Source organism: Notolepis coatsorum (assembly GCF_963971535.1).
Source record: "Notolepis coatsorum genome assembly, chromosome: 14".
Taxonomy (NCBI): Eukaryota; Metazoa; Chordata; class Actinopteri; order Aulopiformes; family Paralepididae; genus Notolepis; species Notolepis coatsorum.
In genome coordinates, this window is record NC_140178.1 from 24,076,153 (window position 1) to 24,096,101 (window position 19,949).

General features: G+C 47.1%; 1 protein-coding gene across 2 annotated transcripts in view; it reads right to left on the reverse strand.

Moving 5' to 3' along the window:
• The window catches only part of copz2 (COPI coat complex subunit zeta 2), a 32,216-nt gene extending 21,836 nt beyond the window's left edge, over window positions 1–10,380 (reverse strand). For both annotated transcript variants that reach the window (XM_084329477.1, XM_084329476.1), the window contains exons 1-2: window positions 10,328–10,380; window positions 688–756 (exon numbers count right to left, since the gene is read on the reverse strand). In XM_084329477.1, coding sequence (XP_084185603.1) covers window positions 688–756; window positions 10,328–10,345 — 87 coding nt within the window. In that variant the 5' untranslated portion in view covers window positions 10,346–10,380. The remainder of the gene's footprint in view (window positions 1–687; window positions 757–10,327) is intronic.
• Window positions 10,381–19,949: the final 9,569 nt, after the last annotated feature.

A 19,949-nucleotide genomic window follows, 5' to 3' on the forward strand; every position in this document is an offset into this window, starting at 1 on the left:
GTCATTTGTTCCCATGCGGCCATGCCACACCCACTGCCTGGTCTCTGCGTCAGTCTCTGTCAGTCTCTCTCTCTCTCTCTCTCTCTCTCTCTCTCTCCCATGCTTTGCGCTCTCATTGGCCGTAGCTCAGGGTCCAGATATGTAGCCTGCTTGATATTTGTTGGCCATTGACGAGTCTCTCGGGTCACGTCTTGAGCAGTTCACACATACTGTAACAAGAGAGCGCTGACTTGCGAGCACCAAGTGAACGCAGATTGGCCTCCGATCTGATCTGGGCTTTTTGTATGCGATCTCCAAAAAAAAGTGAGTGAGTGAGTGTGAGCAAACGAATGCTGGGTTGATTGGTTGAATGGAATGGACTGCATTTATATAATGCCTTTATCCAAAGCGCTTTAGAACTTATGCCTCACATTGACCCATGCACTCACACATTCACACATCGATTGCAGAGGCAACCATGCAAGGTGCCAACCTGCTCATCGGGAGCAGTTAGGGGTTAAGTGTCTTGCTCAAGGACACTTCGACACGCTGCCGCTCTATCTCCTGAGCCACTCTGAGTCATTCATTCATTCATCAATTAAGAGTGAAAAATAAATTGAAGATCAGAATGTCCAAACACATCTAATCAGTCACCAAAAAGCCATCAGTGACTGTCCATTCCAACACTGTCAACATTATTTCCCCTACCTTGGATAGTAGTCTGTTACCGTCGTTGTCGAGGATGAAGACAGCTTTCACTGTGTACAGGGACGGCTCCTGAAATACACAATTAAGATTTAAGAATTTACAGTTTGAAGAATAATCAATTAATAATTTTAATCAGTCCGTCATCGTCAACTTATAAAGTCGTAATTGTATGATCTGTCCAAATTGTATATACAAGGTGATAGGGTTCGGTGCGCTAGTTAGGTCAAAAGTTGGAACCAATCAGATGCAAGGCAGCCAACTTTCTTTCTTGATGCAGGTGGTCTGATAAACCTTTAGGAATCCCAGCATGTCAACATCATATTTCAGACGATGTTACATGATACTCCATGTGCATAATTAATAAGGTATGTTTGCACCACAAAAGGTGAAAGGTCAACGATACGTCACAACTCATAAACTCGGATATATCATATTATGGAACGTTCGAGTGCAGTTTCCCAGTGGCTAACTGTGAGATTTACGACTTTGACGAGGACCTGCCAAATGCACCATAATTCAGTGAGACATCAGCATCCACTTGATAACATCAATGACCTAACATTACCCACACTCTGACCCTTCACCCTAACATACAAGCAACATTTCTATGTACAGTAAACTCCAGGCAGACTCAAGTCACGAATTTGAAGACTTCAGACTCGGCTCAACAAATTCATAAAAGACTTGCAACTCGACTTTGACTTTAACACCAATGACTTGTGACTTAACTCGGTCTTGAGCCTCATGATAGAATTGATAGTCTCCCCAAGCCCAAAATGTTAAAAGGTTATTATAAAGTTATTATAAAAGCTAAAAGATAAGGGACGGTACGTCAAATTCTGTATACTGGTATTTATGACATTATGATATGCTGATGAGCAGATAATTAATTGTTTCGTTTCAGGGGCGATGGGGCAGTTAGGAACATTTATGACATTATGATATGCTGATGAGCAGATAATTAATTGTTTAGTTTCAGGGGCGATGAGACAGTTAGGAACATTTATGACATTATGATATGCTGATGAGCAGATAATGTATTTCTTTGTTTGAAGGGAGATGAGACAGTTGTCTGTCTGATTTAGGAACAAGGTTTTGGATTAGCTTAATCACTGACAGTCTACAGTACCATGCTGACAGGAAAGGATCTAATGGGTCTGACATCAATATAATATTCACCTCCAGTTTATGAATGACATGCCTCACAGATCACTCAGTATTTCTGTCTGTCTGTCTGTCTGTCCCCCCACCCATCCATCCATCCGCTGTCCATCCATTCATCCACCCATCCATCCATCTGTATCATCCGTCCAGTTGACTTTATAGACCTGGGTCAAAGTTCTGTTATGCACTGACTAGCATAGCTTCACAGTCATAGTGTATCACAGAACTTCGACCAGGGTCTCAACATGTAAGCTGCCAGAGGAGGCCTGCCTGAAGCCCCGTATGCCCAAATATCTGTCTTTGTCCGGCAGGATCGCCCTTTCACATCATCACACATACACCCAACTCAAAACTAGAGTTGTTCCGATACCGATACCAGTATCGGAAATGCTGCCGATACTGCCTAAAATGCTGGTATCGGTATCGGCGAGTACACGTAAATTCTAGCCTCCGATCCCATGATGTAATTTATCTCCTGCCGAGTCCTGCGGAGAGTGAGGATTATAAAATGAACATGTTTTAAAGTGTGATGCTGTGTCATTTTAACAGCAGATACACTTTCTTAAATTCCATTGTCCCCGACAGTGCGGTGTGACAGGGAGCTCGGACGGGATGTGTTTTGCTGGTGTTATGATAGCATTAGCTGGAAAGATAGCTAGTTGGAACAACATCCGCTTTAACGTTACATCAAATCAGATGATCGCCTGTCCTTTCTCCAGGACCTAACACTGTCCGTGACCGTCTATCAACAATAATGCACCCACGGTGAATTGTATTTAAGTTAAGTAGCTACTGACTAGCGTTAGCTGACTATTACTAACGTTATCAAATGTCAATGCGGGAAGACGAGCTAGGTCAGTTAGCTTAGCTTGATAACGTTACCGTGTCTAAAGTTGGTGCTATTTATAATCCAGCAATAATGGCTGCAGACCTGCAAGCAAAGTACAGCAAGTGCCAAAGGATAAGAGTCTGAGGCGGAGTTTCAAAAGAGAATGTCGAATATTTATTTTGCATCAAAAATCACAACATGAACGTTCTATCTGCCACTAGCTTACAGACTGAATAGGGTATATCTGCAGAGCCACGGAGTAGCGAGTGCAACACCGTTTAATGTCCGTGTGGATCATTGGAGTAGGGTATATCTGCAGTGCTGCAGCCCATACTCATTGATTAATGATACTAATACAAATCTATACAATCACCTGTTGTTGAATAAATACCATTACTTTCCAGTTATTACTAAAAACAGTATAACAGTATCTGTTAAAAAAAAAAAAAAAAAAAAAAAAAAAAAAAGTATTTATATAATTTTTTATTTTTTTTTGTATGCACTGGTATCGGATAAATATCGGTATCGGCCGATACCCAAAGCTTAGGTATCGGAATCGGATCGGAAAGGGAAAAATGGTATCGGAACATCTCTACTCAAAACCACCAGATCAGATCTCAGATCTGTCCACTAGTCTACACTTAAAGCACTGTGGGATACGCTTTAAAAAGGTAGAATCTGTAATACAGCGACCTCTAGGCAAAAGAGCCTCGCTTGGCACTGCACTTTGTTGTGATTCTTTTTGTTTTGTGTGTGGGTTGGAGTTGGGGATATAGGGGGGGGGGGGTTGCTATTGCTGGCCACACCTCAGGCTTTGCCAAGAGAGGTCTGCAGAAATGCACAGTATGATAGATTACTCCAACCCACACATCAGACCAAAACAAAAAATTTAAACAAAGTGACTACAGATTATACCTTTAAAGCCCCAATCTGTGTTAATGTTATAATCTGATTTAATTTGTTATAATATGTTATGATATGTTATAATCTGTTTTAATCTGTTATATAATCTGTTATGAATGTAATATATATTTACAGTGGTGTAGATAAAACAAGGACATCGTTGCATTTTGGATTAAATTGGTTTTATACACAGTGCCACGCCTCTCAGCCGCCACTAGGGGCAGAGTGACTAACTGTGAATGAATGAATGAATAAATGGGTGACAGAGTGAGTTACAGATCAGTCTATGATGTGCTTCACATGTGAAAGATGCTTTTTTTTTCTTTTACTTTATTACCCATTACCATTATAGATCTGAATATAGGTTTTCTTTATTCTAATGTTTACAAATGATGATGATGATGATGATGATGAGGATGATGATGATGATGATGATGATGCTCATGAATGCTGGCACTGATAAGATGATGAAAAGAAACATGTAATAACCAAATTATTTTAATTTAATAAACTTCTGACTTTTTGGCATATCTGGAGGTCTGGACAGACGGACAGACAGACAGACAGACAAACAGTCACTGCCAGTGTACAGACCTACTAGCTGCCAGTGTACAGGCCTACTAGCTGCCAGTGTACAGACCTACTAGCTGCCAGTGTACAGACCTAGTAGCTGCCAGTGTACAGGCCTACTAGCTGCCAGTGTACAGACCTACTAGCTGCCAGTGTGCAGACCTACTAGCTGCCAGTGTGCAGACCTACTAGCTGCCAGTGTACAGGCCTACTAGCTGCCAGTGTGCAGGCCTACTAGCTGCCAGTGTACAGGCCTACTAGCTGCCAGTGTACAGGCCTACTAGCTGCCAGTGTACAGGCCTACTAGCTGCCAGTGTACAGACCTACTAGCTGCCAGTGTACAGGCCTACTAGCTGCCAGTGTACAGGCCTACTAGCTGCCAGTGTACAGACCTACTAGCTGCCAGTGTACAGGCCTACTAGCTGCCAGTGTACAGACCTACTAGCTGCCAGTGTGCAGACCTACTAGCTGCCAGTGTACAGGCCTACTAGCTGCCAGTGTACAGACCTACTAGCTGCCAGTGTGCAGACCTACTAGCTGCCAGTGTACAGACCTACTAGCTGCCAGTGTACAGACCTACTAGCTGCCAGTGTGCAGGCCTACTAGCTGCTAGTGTGCAGACCTACTAGCTGCCAGTGTACAGACCTAGTAGCTGCCAGTGTGCAGACCTAGTAGCTGCCAGTGTGCAGACCTACTAGCTGCCAGTGTGCAGACCTACTAGCTGCCAGTGTACAGACCTAGTAGCTGCCAGTGTACAGACCTAGTAGCTGCCAGTGTGCAGACCTACTAGCTGCCAGTGTGCAGACCTACTAGCTGCTAGTGTACAGGCCTACTAGCTGCCAGTGTGCAGACCTACTAGCTGCCAGTGTGCAGACCTACTAGCTGCCAGTGTACAGGCCTACTAGCTGCTAGTGTACAGGCCTACTAGCTGCCAGTGTACAGGCCTACTAGCTGCCAGTGTACAGACCTACTAGCTGCCAGTGTACAGGCCTACTAGCTGCCAGTGTGCAGACCTACTAGCTGCCAGTGTGCAGACCTACTAGCTGCCAGTGTGCAGACCTACTAGCTGCCAGTGTACAGACCTACTAGCTGCCAGTGTGCAGGCCTACTAGCCTAACCTGCCTATTCAACCACTACAGCTTTTCCACAAGAACAGCTCTTACATAACGTTACCTATTATACACAACCAGTTCCACTGCATTCTCTCAGACAGGCCTACTATAGTATACAGTACAGTGACACCAATAGGATACCAAGACATCAATAGCCTATGACACCGATATGGCTATTATATCACTGATCCAGCCCAGTCCTCAGGGCTAACAGGCAAAGCCAGAGACACTCAGTGGTTTTCTGTGGCAGCCATGTTAGGTCGGTGCACAGTCTAATGACCGAATTATGGCCAAGTCATACATCTATGGATAGGGCCAAATCTCCTCTTTCCAGTGGCAGTGTTAAATCTGGATTTAGTCATTTCCTCGCGTGACTACTCACCTTTTTCTGATGCAATGCACAGAGAATTTGCATTATTCAGAGAAACTCTTATTTTCTAAAAATACATTTAAATCATCGGTAAACAAACGTAGTGCTGAAAATATACACTTTGACTGCTGTTTTGATAGGGTTAGGGTCTTTACTCTTGGCTACATTTGAACAAGAAACACAACATTAATTAATACGTCTGTATTGATCGATTTATGACAAGGACAGCAGGGTTGGTTTTAATGAGCCTTGCTCCCAGGGTGAGAAACTATATTATTTACTCAGTTTGAGTCCCACATGACAAGAGTACTAGGATGTTTAGTTGTGGAGCCGTTACACTAAGTGTTACAACATAAGAAAGGCCTTTACCACAAGCGGCTAGGAGACATTGTGGCTTGTCTGTCAGCTACGGTAGTGAGACTGTGTGTTTGCATAAGAGATTTTTGGGATAATGTACAACTTCTGTGTGTTTGCAGAAGAGTTGCCCAATTCTTTTGAGATAACCTACCAGTTCTGTTTCGAGTATTGCCAATTTAGCGAAAGGTAAGGTTAGCCATAGAGCCACTGGTTTGCTACAGTTAGCTATAGTTAGCATGCATACCATCGAAGCCATTCAATAGCCTGGTCCCAAGTTTGTACGTCTTCTATATCTCACGTTCCCTATTAACACTATTTTTGCTTGAAATGCCCATCATTCGCAATGTGACATTCAATAGCCGTTCAATAGCCATTCAATAGTATTCAAAAGTCAAAGTCTATTCGATCAAATTCATTATTAATATGACGTTAAGATAGCTCATCATTCAATAGACTGGTCATGAAAATGTGCCTCTATGAGAATTTCAAGGAATGAAAACTGGTTCTACAGTTTCAACAGATGTGTTCATATTCAGGCTGTATTGTATAGGTCACCATGTAATATCAGAACAATAATGAACAGCTGTATGACCCGGCTCTAAAATATTTATTTCAACATGGCCACAAAATAGTCTTCCTAGGCTATGGGTAGGGATTTTGTAGCTACATTGTCATCTTTTCAAATTAGCTGAATTTGACAAATAATAAACAAACTTGAGGAAACCTCAAGTCACACTATTGAGGAGGCTGGCAGGGCCTTTGGGAGTCTCCTCAGTGCTGCATTGCAACACTGGGCCAAACAAGGTATGTGTGAGTGTGAAATGTATAAACACACTTAAACAAAGGGAATAATGTCCCTGAGTAAAATGGTATGTGTTCACAAAGGCTAGTAGTACTAAATCAAATCAAATGTATTTGTAAGGCCTGACAACACACGTTAATGTCCCCATGGGCCGGACACGTCTTCTTTAAACAAGTCAAGAAGAAACATCACAATAAAAAAAAAAAAAAAAAAAAAAAAAAACATGAAATCCAAAATAAAATGTCAAATAAATAAATGCAACACTCCCAGACATACCCCAGCGAAGGTAAGGAAAAACACACTAAAAACCTAGCAATAGGGAAAAAGCACCACAGGCAATGTGGAGGAGAGAAACCTTAGAAGGGCCGTTCAAGGGGGGATCCCCCTTCTTAGATGTTGGTGATAGATAGTGTTGCTGTGGATGATCAATGGGTGGAGAATAAAACAGGCGAAACAGTTGGTATGCTTGTACATATACGTGTAATAAAACACAAATATGTACATGCAATAGCAACTGGGGTACATAAGAACATTTTTGAAAGATTTAAATAGAATAGAGCTAAGAACAGCAACAACAAAAGAAAAAGCATAGGGAAACGAGCACTAGTATGAGAATAGGATAACGGCTAAATGTCAAGGCTCGGAGCGCAAAATATCAGTCATATTCCGTTTGCACATGAATATGTATTCCGTTCGGATCCATTTGAGGTATGGGGGCGACGTATAGAGGATCGTATCCTCAACTAATGGGTGACTGCAGTGTTCCAAGTTTGTTTGCTCAAACTGCCTTTTCATATAAAGCAATCAAAGAATGTAACAGGCTCCCTGATAATCAAACTATTGTAGTTTTTCTTGTGAGGTCAAAAGCTGTATTTTAAGCAACCAACCGTTGTCAGCACTAGGGTTGGGTACCGTTCACATTTGAACCGATACCAGTACCCGACGGTAACTTTTTTCTGTACTTTAGTGTCTATCAGTTGTAAAAAAAATTATTTAAAAAAATCCAAACTTAAAATTATTTATTATCATTATTATTTATTTAGAACAATTTGTTAATATACAGTATATATAATATTGCAGCGAGCGTTGTCTGCATCTAGCTTTGTAAAGTGTAACCACACTTGCGACCGTTTTCGGCTTTGCCGATTGCTTTGCCATTGCTGAAAACGCAATTTTTTTTGCATTACCGAAATGTGGCACTGGTGGATCTCACGTGAATCGGTACTCGGTAGTACCGACGTGATTCGGTCGATACCTTTAAAAGTACCGGCTTCTTAGGGGAGCTCCAGTAGCTCACCACGTACCTCGAGCGCTATTTCGGCGCCGGGGACAACCGTGCTCGTCACGGATCTGGGGCTGAGCGAGTTCGAATCCCGGACTGCAGCCGTGCCTTTCCCAGAGTGTCTTCCCCCCCATCTGTACCCCTTCAGCCTGTTTCTGTCGGTCATTCTTGACCAGAGTAAATGCGATAAACGCTAAAAAGAGCCAGGGGAATGGCCAAAGTTTAAAAAAAAAAAAAAAAGTACCGGCTTCGGTACCCATCCCTAGTCAGCACTGATCGCTTTACTGTACATGACTGTGATTGTTGTTGAACCTACCTCGTACACTACAGAATCTGGTGCAGCCGTCTTCTTGTTTACCACAATGATTAACCCTTTCACTACCACACTACCAAACGGTTAACCCTTTCACTGCGACAATACATAAGGTTAACCCTTCCACTGCCACACGACAAAGGGTTATTTAACCTTCTGGAGTGTGGTAGTGAAAGGGTTCATGTACGTGTCGTGCACACACTGTCCTTTTCATAAACCAAATAAACTAAACTGAACTAAGGCCATGCTGTCCTTGAGTAAAATGTTATGGGTTCACAAAGGCAGTAGTAATAATCACAGAAATGAGCAGAGCTCTAGACTAACCTTTCCACTAGTGGCACTGCTGCGTCCAGCTTTCTCAGTGGGTGGAGTCATGTATGTCAACATAAAGTCCGTAAATTAGATAGAGAATACAGAAAAGAGAGCAGCGTTGTACTGGCTAGACTCTGGAAGTGCGTGTTCATATTTGCCTTGGTGGCAGTGGCACTAGTGCGCGTGGGGGAGAAATGCCATGGCTCTGCAACTATGTCATCCGACATACGCCGGGTCTAGTTTAATGAGCCTATGGCTCCCATGTTGAGAGACGACATGTACTCAGTTTGGGTCCCCACATGACAGTACTAGTATGTTTTAATGAGCCTGGCATTACGTTTATGAATCTCTGTAAACATTTTTTTTAAATCATATTATTCAGTCTAATGGGATTATTTCTCTTATAGAACAGTCCAAAATTATAATGTATCTTACAGAACAGTCCAATAGGATTGTCAGTGTTATAGAGCAGTCCAATGAGATTGTTAGTCTTATAGGATTGTCAAATAGCATTGATCCTCCTAGAATTACCCAATAGGATAGTTAGGAGTAGTTTCGGACAGTCCAATAGTATTGTTAATATTGTTAAGAGTGATTCCATTGGTTTACTAAAACTACTGCATACACTGCCCAGTACCAGAGAGTGCCACATACCTCCCCTGGACTGATAGCATGGTTTCACAGGACAGTATAAATCAATGGGGGGGGATACAAAAAGAATAATGTTTGTAATGGGTTTATAACTGCTCTGCATTCACTTGAATGGGCTTGCTGGAATACATTACACATGCAGTAATGGTGCGTATACTTTAAAACCCACCTGTGGAATATAGGTGGGTTTAAGAGAGAATGAGAGGGACAGCCAGGCAGGCAGGCAGATTCAGAAAAAGTGAGTGAGTGGAGTGTGAGAGAGAGAGAGAGAGAGAGAGAGAGAGAGAGAGAGAGAGAGAGAGAGAGAGAGAGAGAGAGAAGGAGAGACTAGGCTAAAATGGTGCGCGAGGCAGGACCAGAGCACCCCCGGGGGAGAGAGAGTGCAAACGGTGGACGTGGCACCTACACCGCTTCACACACACATGATCTACTGAAGTTACACAGGCGGCCTTACACTACAGTTCATTGTAACCAGGACCCAGGCCCACTTTATATCGCACGGGTCGTTAAACTACTTTTTAGGAAACGTTGTTGTTGTTACAATAATGAAGTGAAGTTATAATGCATGCATCTCTGGTTAAAGTACTTGCACACACACAGGGAAATACATCTATTTATGTCCGCCCGTTGGCGAGGAGCAAAAGTGACAAACACGTTTTAGAACATTCACATTTTTTGCCTGTGTATCCGCAAAAAAAAGAGCAATGCAGAAGCTGGCATTATCTGGTACTAGAATTAGACTAAATAAGCCCCCTATGTTCAGCCAATCTGTAAGCGAGAGAGTGAGAGAGCTAACCCCCCCCCGTGCATATATTGCTATAATAACGCAACAAATGACATGCAACATACCGGCGTTATGTCAGACATGCGACCCGAAGCTAAACCAACCAGACCCCGTCCCATTAATTTCTGAGCCATCATTAGTTATGAAACGTCTATAAAAAATCACAATATGCCCCCCCCCCCTTCGCTTACCAGGGACGCGGAGTCCATAGCGGCTGTATCGGGTGTTGACGTGGACAGTCTGAGCTGTCATTCTAGTAGAGGCTGTGAGAGGCAGCGAGAGCGCGTCGGTACGACGCTCCACCCCCCCCCCCCCCCGCACCCGCCCCCACCGAGGAGAACGGAGAGGCGCAGCGGAGCAACGAAGCGCGCTGTCGCTTTCAGAATAAAAGTTCGCTCCCTCTATTGATTGATTGATTGATTGAAAACTTTATTAACAGATTGCAGAATGGGTTACCTACCGTACAGTACAGCTCAATACATACAATTGTTAAGGGGATGCTGCAGACCAGAGAAAGACTTTCCTTACACTGTACATTGGAATATTGACAAAGCCATACTTGGTAATTTACTGTACATTGGAGGGGGTTGGGTTAGGACATTTGCAGGGGCCAGTTTCGAATTGCAGACAGTCTCCCGTAGGTGTTCTTTGAGAGTGTTTTTGAAAGTGGGTAGTGATTCACATTCCTTTACAGCTGTGGGTAGGGCGTTCCACATTGATGTGGCATAATTGCGAAACGTGTTTAGTCCCTTGTTTGAGTCGAATCTGGGTTTAACATGATTTGTGGAGCTCCCTCTGGTGTTGTGATCATGGTATTTGTAACTGAGGGGTACAATTCCCTGACTGTATTGTTAAGTATGGTATTAAACCACTACCTCTTGTACTTTAACTTCTGGCCATCCAGTACATGATATAAATATGATGAACACTTTCCCACCTGATGAAACGAAGTCCACACAAATGTACAAATCGAATATTTAATATAGCAAAAGGTATATACAACGTTCACTTGTTTACACTTATGATTTGAAATGCACTTGTATGGCAAATGAGTATTCGTAGGTAAATCAACATTGAATGTCCAATCTCTGGTTACGCAGGGAGTAAGTATACAACCCGGTTCTTTAGGAAACTATAGCGATGGTACTTAAATGATTATAGCTGGATACACTAAGGGGGGGGGGGGTCCCGCTGGTTGTAAGACAGTAGGAGGGGGGGGTTAGAGAAGCCGCTGGCGGTATCCCATCTGGCCGACGATTTCTTGGGAGAATTCAAAGTCTTGAACACGGTGCCCACAGAACCTCGGTCCGCAGACGAATACAGCTGGACCCTCTGGTGGACGGTAGCTGCCGGTCCACAACGGAGAGACGTGAGGCGACCTCACTGGTGTAGAGCGCCGTCTCACCTGGACTCCTCTCCGGGGGGTAGTTCCAACACTCAGCAGTGTTGGCCGTTATCCATGGAATAATCAAAGCACCCAAAGCATAATCCAAGCCGTGGAAGGCTCGCCGTCGTCCGGGTAGAGTAATCCAATGTACAGGTCCAGTCGCCCTGGCCCGGAGCTCCTCGGATGCAAGCACCACTAGTGGTCTGCCCAGCCTGGTTAAGACTCCAGATAACGTCAGGAACGATGGGGGTACTGATAACTTTATAACTCTAACCGAACGATGCACCATACATAAATAGACTATTATTAGCTTAATAGAATACGTCCAACTCGACGGTATAGTGCCAAACTATGACAATTCAACTATTAATCCACACGATATCTCAATGCCTATTCTGAGGCCAAGTAGGCCTTACTGCACCACACGTGCGTCGTGGGTGAGGCTTTGCGTCTGTTACTCGGTTGGAGGGTAAAGAACTAATGGACTAAAAGAAAGTTCTACTTTACTTGCGCCATATATATATGCGCTATGAACAAATAGTACCATTCGTATTTCGCCAGACGTATTCCTACGCGGAACCGGGCTTGCCACGACATGTTGGGCGGCACGATTGAACTTGAACCTAGGGGTATGGCTGCTGGCGCCAGGTTCTCGTCCAATGGTAGAATGAAACTATTATGGGCTGTTTAGTAGACTAAAGGGATATTCAGTGCATATTGTACAAGGAATATACAGGGGATATCAAACGATATACAAATACTATTTAAATATATATATATAAATAAATATATATATTCGGTTTAATCTGATCCTTCACAACAGCCGCCCCCTAATTAGTCCCACCTAATTAGCTAAGCAGAGACAGATTAACCGCACTGTCTACCACTCAAGGTCCGCTGTAAGGGTCAGTCAACTCACAAAGTCATGGGGTCATGGTCATCATCGATAGTGTCTGGGAGTCGGGGCAGTTCTATTAGCCTCGCCACGGGTCGTGTGTAAGTTCGCCCTTGGACGAGTACTTCAGCTGCTCGGACCTTGCCATCGGCACCGGTGATCACTTGGCTTACGCGGCCAGCCGGCCACATAGCTCTGGGTAGTGACTGGTCGATAATCATGACGACTGTTCCTTCTGTCAAATTGTCTCTCTCTTTTACCCACTTCTGGCGGGTCTGTAGAGACGGTAGGTAGTGGAGTAGGAAGCTGCTCCAAAACTTGTCAGCTAGTACTTGACTGTACCTCCACATTCTTCGGCCGTTCGCTTCTTCAGGCCTGTACATTGTCTGGGGTAGCGCGGGGTCCAGCCGCCCCATTAAGAGTGTGTTGGGGGTGACTGGGTCGACATCTGCTACATCACTGGAGACGTAACCGAGGGGTTTTGAGTTCAATACTCCCTCGATCTCCGTGAGGACTGTCATTAGGACTTCCTCCGCCACAGTCTGGGCCCCAAGCACGGCGTACAGGGCTGTCTTTATAGAACGTACTTCTCGTTCCCAGGTTCCACCGAAGTGGGGTGCGTTCGGGGGATTGAACTGGAAGTCAATCTGGGATGGAGCGAGGTGGGTCTTAAGTTCTGGGCCCATAGCTTGGAAGCTCTCTCTCAGCTCTCTTTCTCCGCCTTTGAAGTTTGTCCCGTGATCAGACAACAATGTAGACGGTTTTCCTTTCCGTGATGTGAATCTTCGGAAGGCCATAAGGAATGAGTCTGTGCTCATGGTCGGAAGGAGCTCGATATGTATCGCTCTGGTGGTCATGCATTTGAATACAATACCCCACCGCTTCTCGGTTCCTCTTCCTCTCTTTATATACAACGGGCCAAAACAGTCCATGCCTGTGGAGTGGAATGGCTTGTCGCCGAGTCGGAGGCGACAGGGGGGTAAGTCAGCCATCCGTGGTATGCTGGGCTGCGCGCGGCACTTTCGGCAGTCTAGACAGGTTCGCTGGAAGCGTCGCACTGCTTCTCTCCCTTGAAGTATCCAATAGCGACGTCTGATCTCCGCGAAGACTCTCTCTGCTCCTGCGTGGTGTACATCCTCGTCGTATTTCTTTATGATCAGCTCTGTGACCTTGTGTCGGCTGTTCAAGACTATCGGGTACTTAATGTCATCCGGTAGATCGGGGGCTCTCCGCAGGCGACCACCCACTCTGATGAGATTATGGGCGTCACTCTCGGGTGCCAGGTGGAGCAGTCTGCTGTCTGATGGGACGGGCTTTCCTCCCTGTAGACAGTCTAGCTCATCGGGGAACGAGTCTCTCTGGGCTCGTTGTAGTAGAAGAAGTTCTGCTTCTTCGTAGTCAGCTGCTGACATGTCAGTGGTGGACTGAATCTCTGGGTGGTGCCACAGGAATGTCTTTTGCTGCGCACTCTCTAGGGTAATGCAGTCATCTATGTTGGGGTCTGTGGAGGCGACTGTGCTCAGTCCGCAGAACATAGGTTTCTTGTTCTCAGCCTCCTCGTTACTTGCTTCCCGTGGGGTGGGCGTAGGCCACTCTTCTTCAGGGAGCTGGAGGAATTCTGGTCCGTCACTGTAGATGTTGCGACGGGTGAGGTCATCCAGAGACATTCCCCGGGTGATGACGTCAGCTGGGTTGTGTTTGGTGTCCACATACCGCCAGCTCGCTGCTTCTGTTAACTCTTGAATCTCGGTGACTCTGACTCCCACGAAGACTTTGTATCTGCATGAATCAGACTTGATCCATGTGAGTACTGTCGTGGAATCTGACCACAAGATTGTTCTGTGCACCGGAATGGTGAGTTCACGTTGGATTAACGTGGCTAGATGCGCTCCTGCTAGGGCTGCGCAGAGCTCTAGACGTGGGATAGATTGTTGCTTTCGTGGGGCTATTCTTGAGCGGGCCAGGATGAAAGCAGTGTGTATCTTTCCTCCCTTCTCTTGGGCACGCAAGTAGGCCACCGATCCATAGGCTACTTCGGAGGCGTCGCTGAAGACGTGTAGATCAATCTTGCATGTCTCTGGCCTCACTGTGGATGGGAAGTAGCTGCGGCGTATATTGACGCCTGGGAGTGAGCGGAGTTCCGTCTCCCACTCTCTCCATGTTGAGGCAAGGTGTGCGGGTATTGGGTCGTCCCAGCCCTGGTCCTTGTCCCATAGTGCTCGTACAATCATATTTGCCCTGGTGGTGTAAGGTAGAATACATCCCAACGGGTCATATTGTCTGGCGAGTGTTCTGTACACACTCCGTCTGGTGGTCGGTGTCGCCGTCGACCTTCCCTGCTCCGTCAGGGGTTTGTGTCTATAGTGGAGCGAGTCTGTTTTGAAGCGCCAGACTAGTCCTAGTGTCATTTCTTGGGCTTCTCCTGGGATGGTCGCCATCCAGGTCTCGCTGCTGGCAGCCTTGTCCGCGGGGGAGAGGCTGCGCAATACGTGCGGGTCACTGCTGGCCCACTGCCTGAGATCAAAGCCGCCTTTGATCAGGGAGGCGCGTAGCTTGATTAGGAGAGCCTCGGCTTCTTCTTGAGTCGAAACGCTTTGTAAACAGTTGTCCACGTAGAAACTGTTCTTCACACTGTGTCGGACCTCTTCATCTGCTGCTGGGTCCTCTGCGACGTGTTTCTGTAGTGCAAATGTAGCACAGCACAGGCTGCATGTGGTTCCGAAGGGGAGTACTTCCCACTGGTAGATGGCTGGGTTCTCATCTCCGATCCTCTCTCTCCATAGGAACCGCAGCAGGGGCTTGTCCTCCTCCACTAGTCTCACCTGCAGGAACATCCCTTTGATATCCCCGCTGATAGCCACCTTGTCCTGGCGGAAGCGCAGTAGCACGCCTAGTAGGGAGGGGCCGAGTGTGGGGCCGGGCAAGAGCTCTTTATTCAGATTTTGGGATCCGATCTGGTAGCTGCAGTTAAACACAATGCGATCCTTGCCGTTGTGATGGACCTTGTGATGCGGCACGTACCATGATTCGGTCGTCTGATCGGCCTCTTTAATGTCAATCTTTGTTACGTGTCCCGCTGTGATTAGCTTCTCAATCTCAGCGCGGTACACACGCTCTTGAGCGGGGTCTTTGGCTAGGCGCCGCTCCGTGTTCAATAGATAGCGCTCCGTGGCGTCTTTCTTTGCGTGAAAGGTGGGCATTCCCTCTCGCCTCAGGAGTGGAGTTGCGTATCTCATCACTCCGCCGACTGTGACTCTCTTTGTCCCCTGCTCGAGTAGGTTGATGGCGTAAATGTCTTCTTTAGAACGAATATCTTTCTTTTCGTTCTTAAAGGGCATTGTCTCTAGTGTCCATAGCCTCTCGACATGCTGCAGGAGAGTGGTGTCTTCTTCTGTCGTTCTGGAGTGGAGGCAGCTAGTGGCTGCTGTTCGGTTGAGAGATTTAGCGAGGGGGCCTTGTAGTGTCCACCCTAGGCGGGTCTCGACTGCGGCAGGACAGCCTCGGGGTCCTGTATGGACCCGGTCAATCGGGACTATGAGTTCCGCATGGTCGGAGCCTATCAGCAGGGTCGGGGTAGCGCCGTCTATGAGCGGGATAGGTAGTTGTCGCAGGTGCACATATTTATCCATCAACTTGGCGATAGGGTAGGTGTACTGCGATAGTCCTATTTCTTGGCTGGTGAAAGCATTTGTAATCCTATACCGTCGCTCTGGCTGCCCGTTTGCTGCGATAGTGAAGGAGACATTCTCGCCCTTTATCGTCTTTAGATCTCTTCTTATTGTCCGAATCGTCATTTCGTTCTCGCTCCCCCGCAGTCCCAGCTGGGCCGCAGCGGACGCGAGCAGAAGGGTCTTCTCTGACCCGTCATCAAGGACGGCGTAAGTGTCCATGACTTTATCTTGGTAGCTCAATGTCACACGGACTACCTTTAAGAGCACTTGGGCGCCGCTGCTGCTGGCGGGGTCAATGTACATGACACTTGCCTTGGTGCCGCTCGATGGTGCAGGTGGAGGCCGTCTTCTGTTACTGTCGTGTAGTATATCTAGATGGGCTCCGTCGCACCGACTGCACCTTTTCTTTAGGCGGCATTCGGCTGCCCTGTGTGGTCGCGCACATCGGTAACAGCGCCTGTTGGACTTTATCCATTGACTCACTTCTTCTGCATTCATCTTTGTGAACAGGTCACATTGTGACAGCCAGTGTTCTTTCTCACAGTAGGGACACGCCATCTTCCACTTCTCTTTTCTCGAGGGGGTGCTGTGGCTCTTACTGCTCGGTACTGACTCTGATTGGTGCATGACAGTCACCGATCTTCTTCCATCATTTATTCTCCTGGGTCCCTCTCTGGAGCTTGGCGTGCTCCGCCCGAACGTATCCAGTCGTAAGCTGCTGACTTCTCTCGCCAGGAAGTCGGCTAGATCAAGGAGGGATGGTTCGGGGCCGTTGGGATCCCGGTAGTCTCTCTGCCGCCTAAAACGCTCTTGTCTTGCGGGTGGCAGCTTCTCCAAAATCCTCTCGACGTTAGAGTTGGCGTATAGCTCATGCATGCCCTTTTCCCGTTGCGCTCCCAGCATCCCTACCAGGGACTGCACTTTGATTGACAGGTCGTCTAATGAGCGATTGTCTGTTGCTGGGGGTAGGCGATCAATATGCCTTATCTCTTGGATTACGTAATCCCATATACGTCCATATCTCTGGTCCAGCGCTGCCAGGGCCGCTGTGTATGGGGTCGTAGAGGTGGCATAGGCCAGCGCTATATTGTGCGCTCGCGGTACTTTCAGGTGCTTCAGTAATATTGCATACTTGTGGCGTTCATCAGCGACATCCACCATCATTGTCTCTAAGCACATCCGGAGCTCCGTGTACTGTGCTCGATTCTCATAGGTGAAGTCTGGAAACGACGGTGTGGCAATGTATGACGCCGTGGATGGCTGATACATCGGCGAGCGTTGGGGGAGAGACCTCCTAGGCGAGTCCCCTCTTGCGCCTCTCTGTGGGCTGGTACCGACAGGGTACCATGGCCCGCTGGTCCAGGTGCTATTCCTCGGGGCTGGTCGTGCGTCGTGCTCACCCGTGAATAGAGTCGGGGGTCTGTAGCGCAGCGCCGCGGGGGTATAGCCTGGGCTGTACTGGACCTCCTGGTCCGGTGGAGTACTGTGCTGTCGTCGGGCTTGGTTCTCCTCCTCTCCCTCTTCTTCCTCTATCAGGTCTTCCAGATCCTGTAATCGTTTATTTAGCTTCTCCGCAGTGTATGCCGCTCCTTCCTTGTAGCTGGGTCTCACTTGGACCGGTCTGGGAAGGGGGTCTGCGGGGGGTATAGGCTTGGTCTGTTGGTCAAGTTCAGGGTCGCTTGCTCGGTTAGGAGACGCTGCCCTTGACTGTTGTCTCGACGAGTTCCTTGAACCCCTGGCGGAGGGAGAGGGTGTTGCCTTGCGGATCAGCTGCTCCATTAGCTGCGCTTGTAACTTGTCGCGCTCGACTTCGCGCTTGGTGAGATCTGCTTCTCTTTGGGCACCGGCAGCGGCGCGCTGGGCGTCGGCCCGGTCTCTTGCCATATTCTCTTCCGTCTGAAGGCGTCTCATCTCCAGGCGTGTGCGCTCTTCTTCGCTCCGTTGCTGTGCTTGGAGTCGATCGCGTTCGCCCTGAAGTCGATCACGTTCGGTAGAGGCTGTCAGGCTGACGAGGAACGCCTGTTGTAGCATCCTCTCCGTTTCGCTGGGGGAAGGCGGTTGTGGAGGTGAGCCGCTCCTGTGTGAGCCGCTCCTGGGTGTACTCCTTGGGGAGTCCTGGAGCTCTATTTCCTCGGCGCTCTCCTCCTCTTCTTCCGTGCAGAGTTCTCTCTCTGTAGGGTTGTCTTCCTCCCGGGGCTGGTCGGGGACTACTTCTTCGGTAGTGGCGGGGGGTAAAGGCATGTCAGCTCCCTCCTGGTCCCCACCGTGAGCTTGGTCAGTTACATTAGAACCTACTAGGGCCTCTGTGGTCGGGGAAACCTGGTCGTTAAGGTCAGACATAATTTTACTTTCTACTTTTACCGCGTTTACCGTTTGTCGAAGGCTAGGTAGTTGACTGACAGCGTAATCCTCTAAGTACTGAGGTGTCTGTCGTCTGTGCCGCGGGCGTTCTACGTTAGGAGGACCGTTTCGTGGAGTGTTCATCATAGGCCATTTTAATATTAATAACACTATATTAATATTACACTAGTTACCCTCCGGCTCGAAGGACCAATTGTAACTGAGGGGTACAATTCCCTGACTGTATTGTTAAGTATGGTATTAAACCACTACCTCTTGTACTTTAACTTCTGGCCATCCAGTACATGATATAAATATGATGAACACTTTCCCACCTGATGAAACGAAGTCCACACAAATGTACAAATCGAATATTTAATATAGCAAAAGGTATATACAACGTTCACTTGTTTACACTTATGATTTGAAATGCACTTGTATGACAAATGAGTATTCGTAGGTAAATCAACATTGAATGTCCAATCTCTGGTTACGCAGGGAGTAAGTATACAACCCGGTTCTTTAGGAAACTATAGCGATGGTACTTAAATGATTATAGCTGGATACACTAAGGGGGGGGGGGGGGTCCCGCTGGTTGTAAGACAGTAGGAGGGGGGGGTTAGAGAAGCCGCTGGCGGTATCCCATCTGGCCGACGATTTCTTGGGAGAATTCAAAGTCTTGAACACGGTGCCCACAGAACCTCGGTCCGCAGACGAATACAGCTGGACCCTCTGGTGGACGGTAGCTGCCGGTCCACAACGGAGAGACGTGAGGCGACCTCACTGGTGTAGAGCGCCGTCTCACCTGGACTCCTCTCCGGGGGGGTAGTTCCAACACTCAGCAGTGTTGGCCGTTATCCATGGAATAATCAAAGCACCCAAAGCATAATCCAAGCCGTGGAAGGCTCGCCGTCGTCCGGGTAGAGTAATCCAATGTACAGGTCCAGTCGCCCTGGCCCGGAGCTCCTCGGATGCAAGCACCACTAGTGGTCTGCCCAGCCTGGTTAAGACTCCAGATAACGTCAGGAACGATGGGGGTACTGATAACTTTATAACTCTAACCAAACGATGCACCATACATAAATAGACTATTATTAGCTTAATAGAATACGTCCAACTCGACGGTATAGTGCCAAACTATGACAATTCAACTATTAATCCACACGATATCTCAATGCCTATTCTGAGGCCAAGTAGGCCTTACTGCACCACACGTGCGTCGTGGGTGAGGCTTCGCGTCTGTTACTCGGTTGGAGGGTAAAGAACTAATGGACTAAAAGAAAGTTCTACTTTACTTGCGCCATATATATATGCGCTATGAACAAATAGTACCATTCGTATTTCGCCAGACGTATTCCTACGCGGAACCGGGCTTGCCACGACATGTTGGGCGGCACGATTGAACTTGAACCTAGGGGTATGGCTGCTGGCGCCAGGTTCTCGTCCAATGGTAGAATGAAACTATTATGGGCTGTTTAGTAGACTAAAGGGATATTCAGTGCATATTGTACAAGGAATAT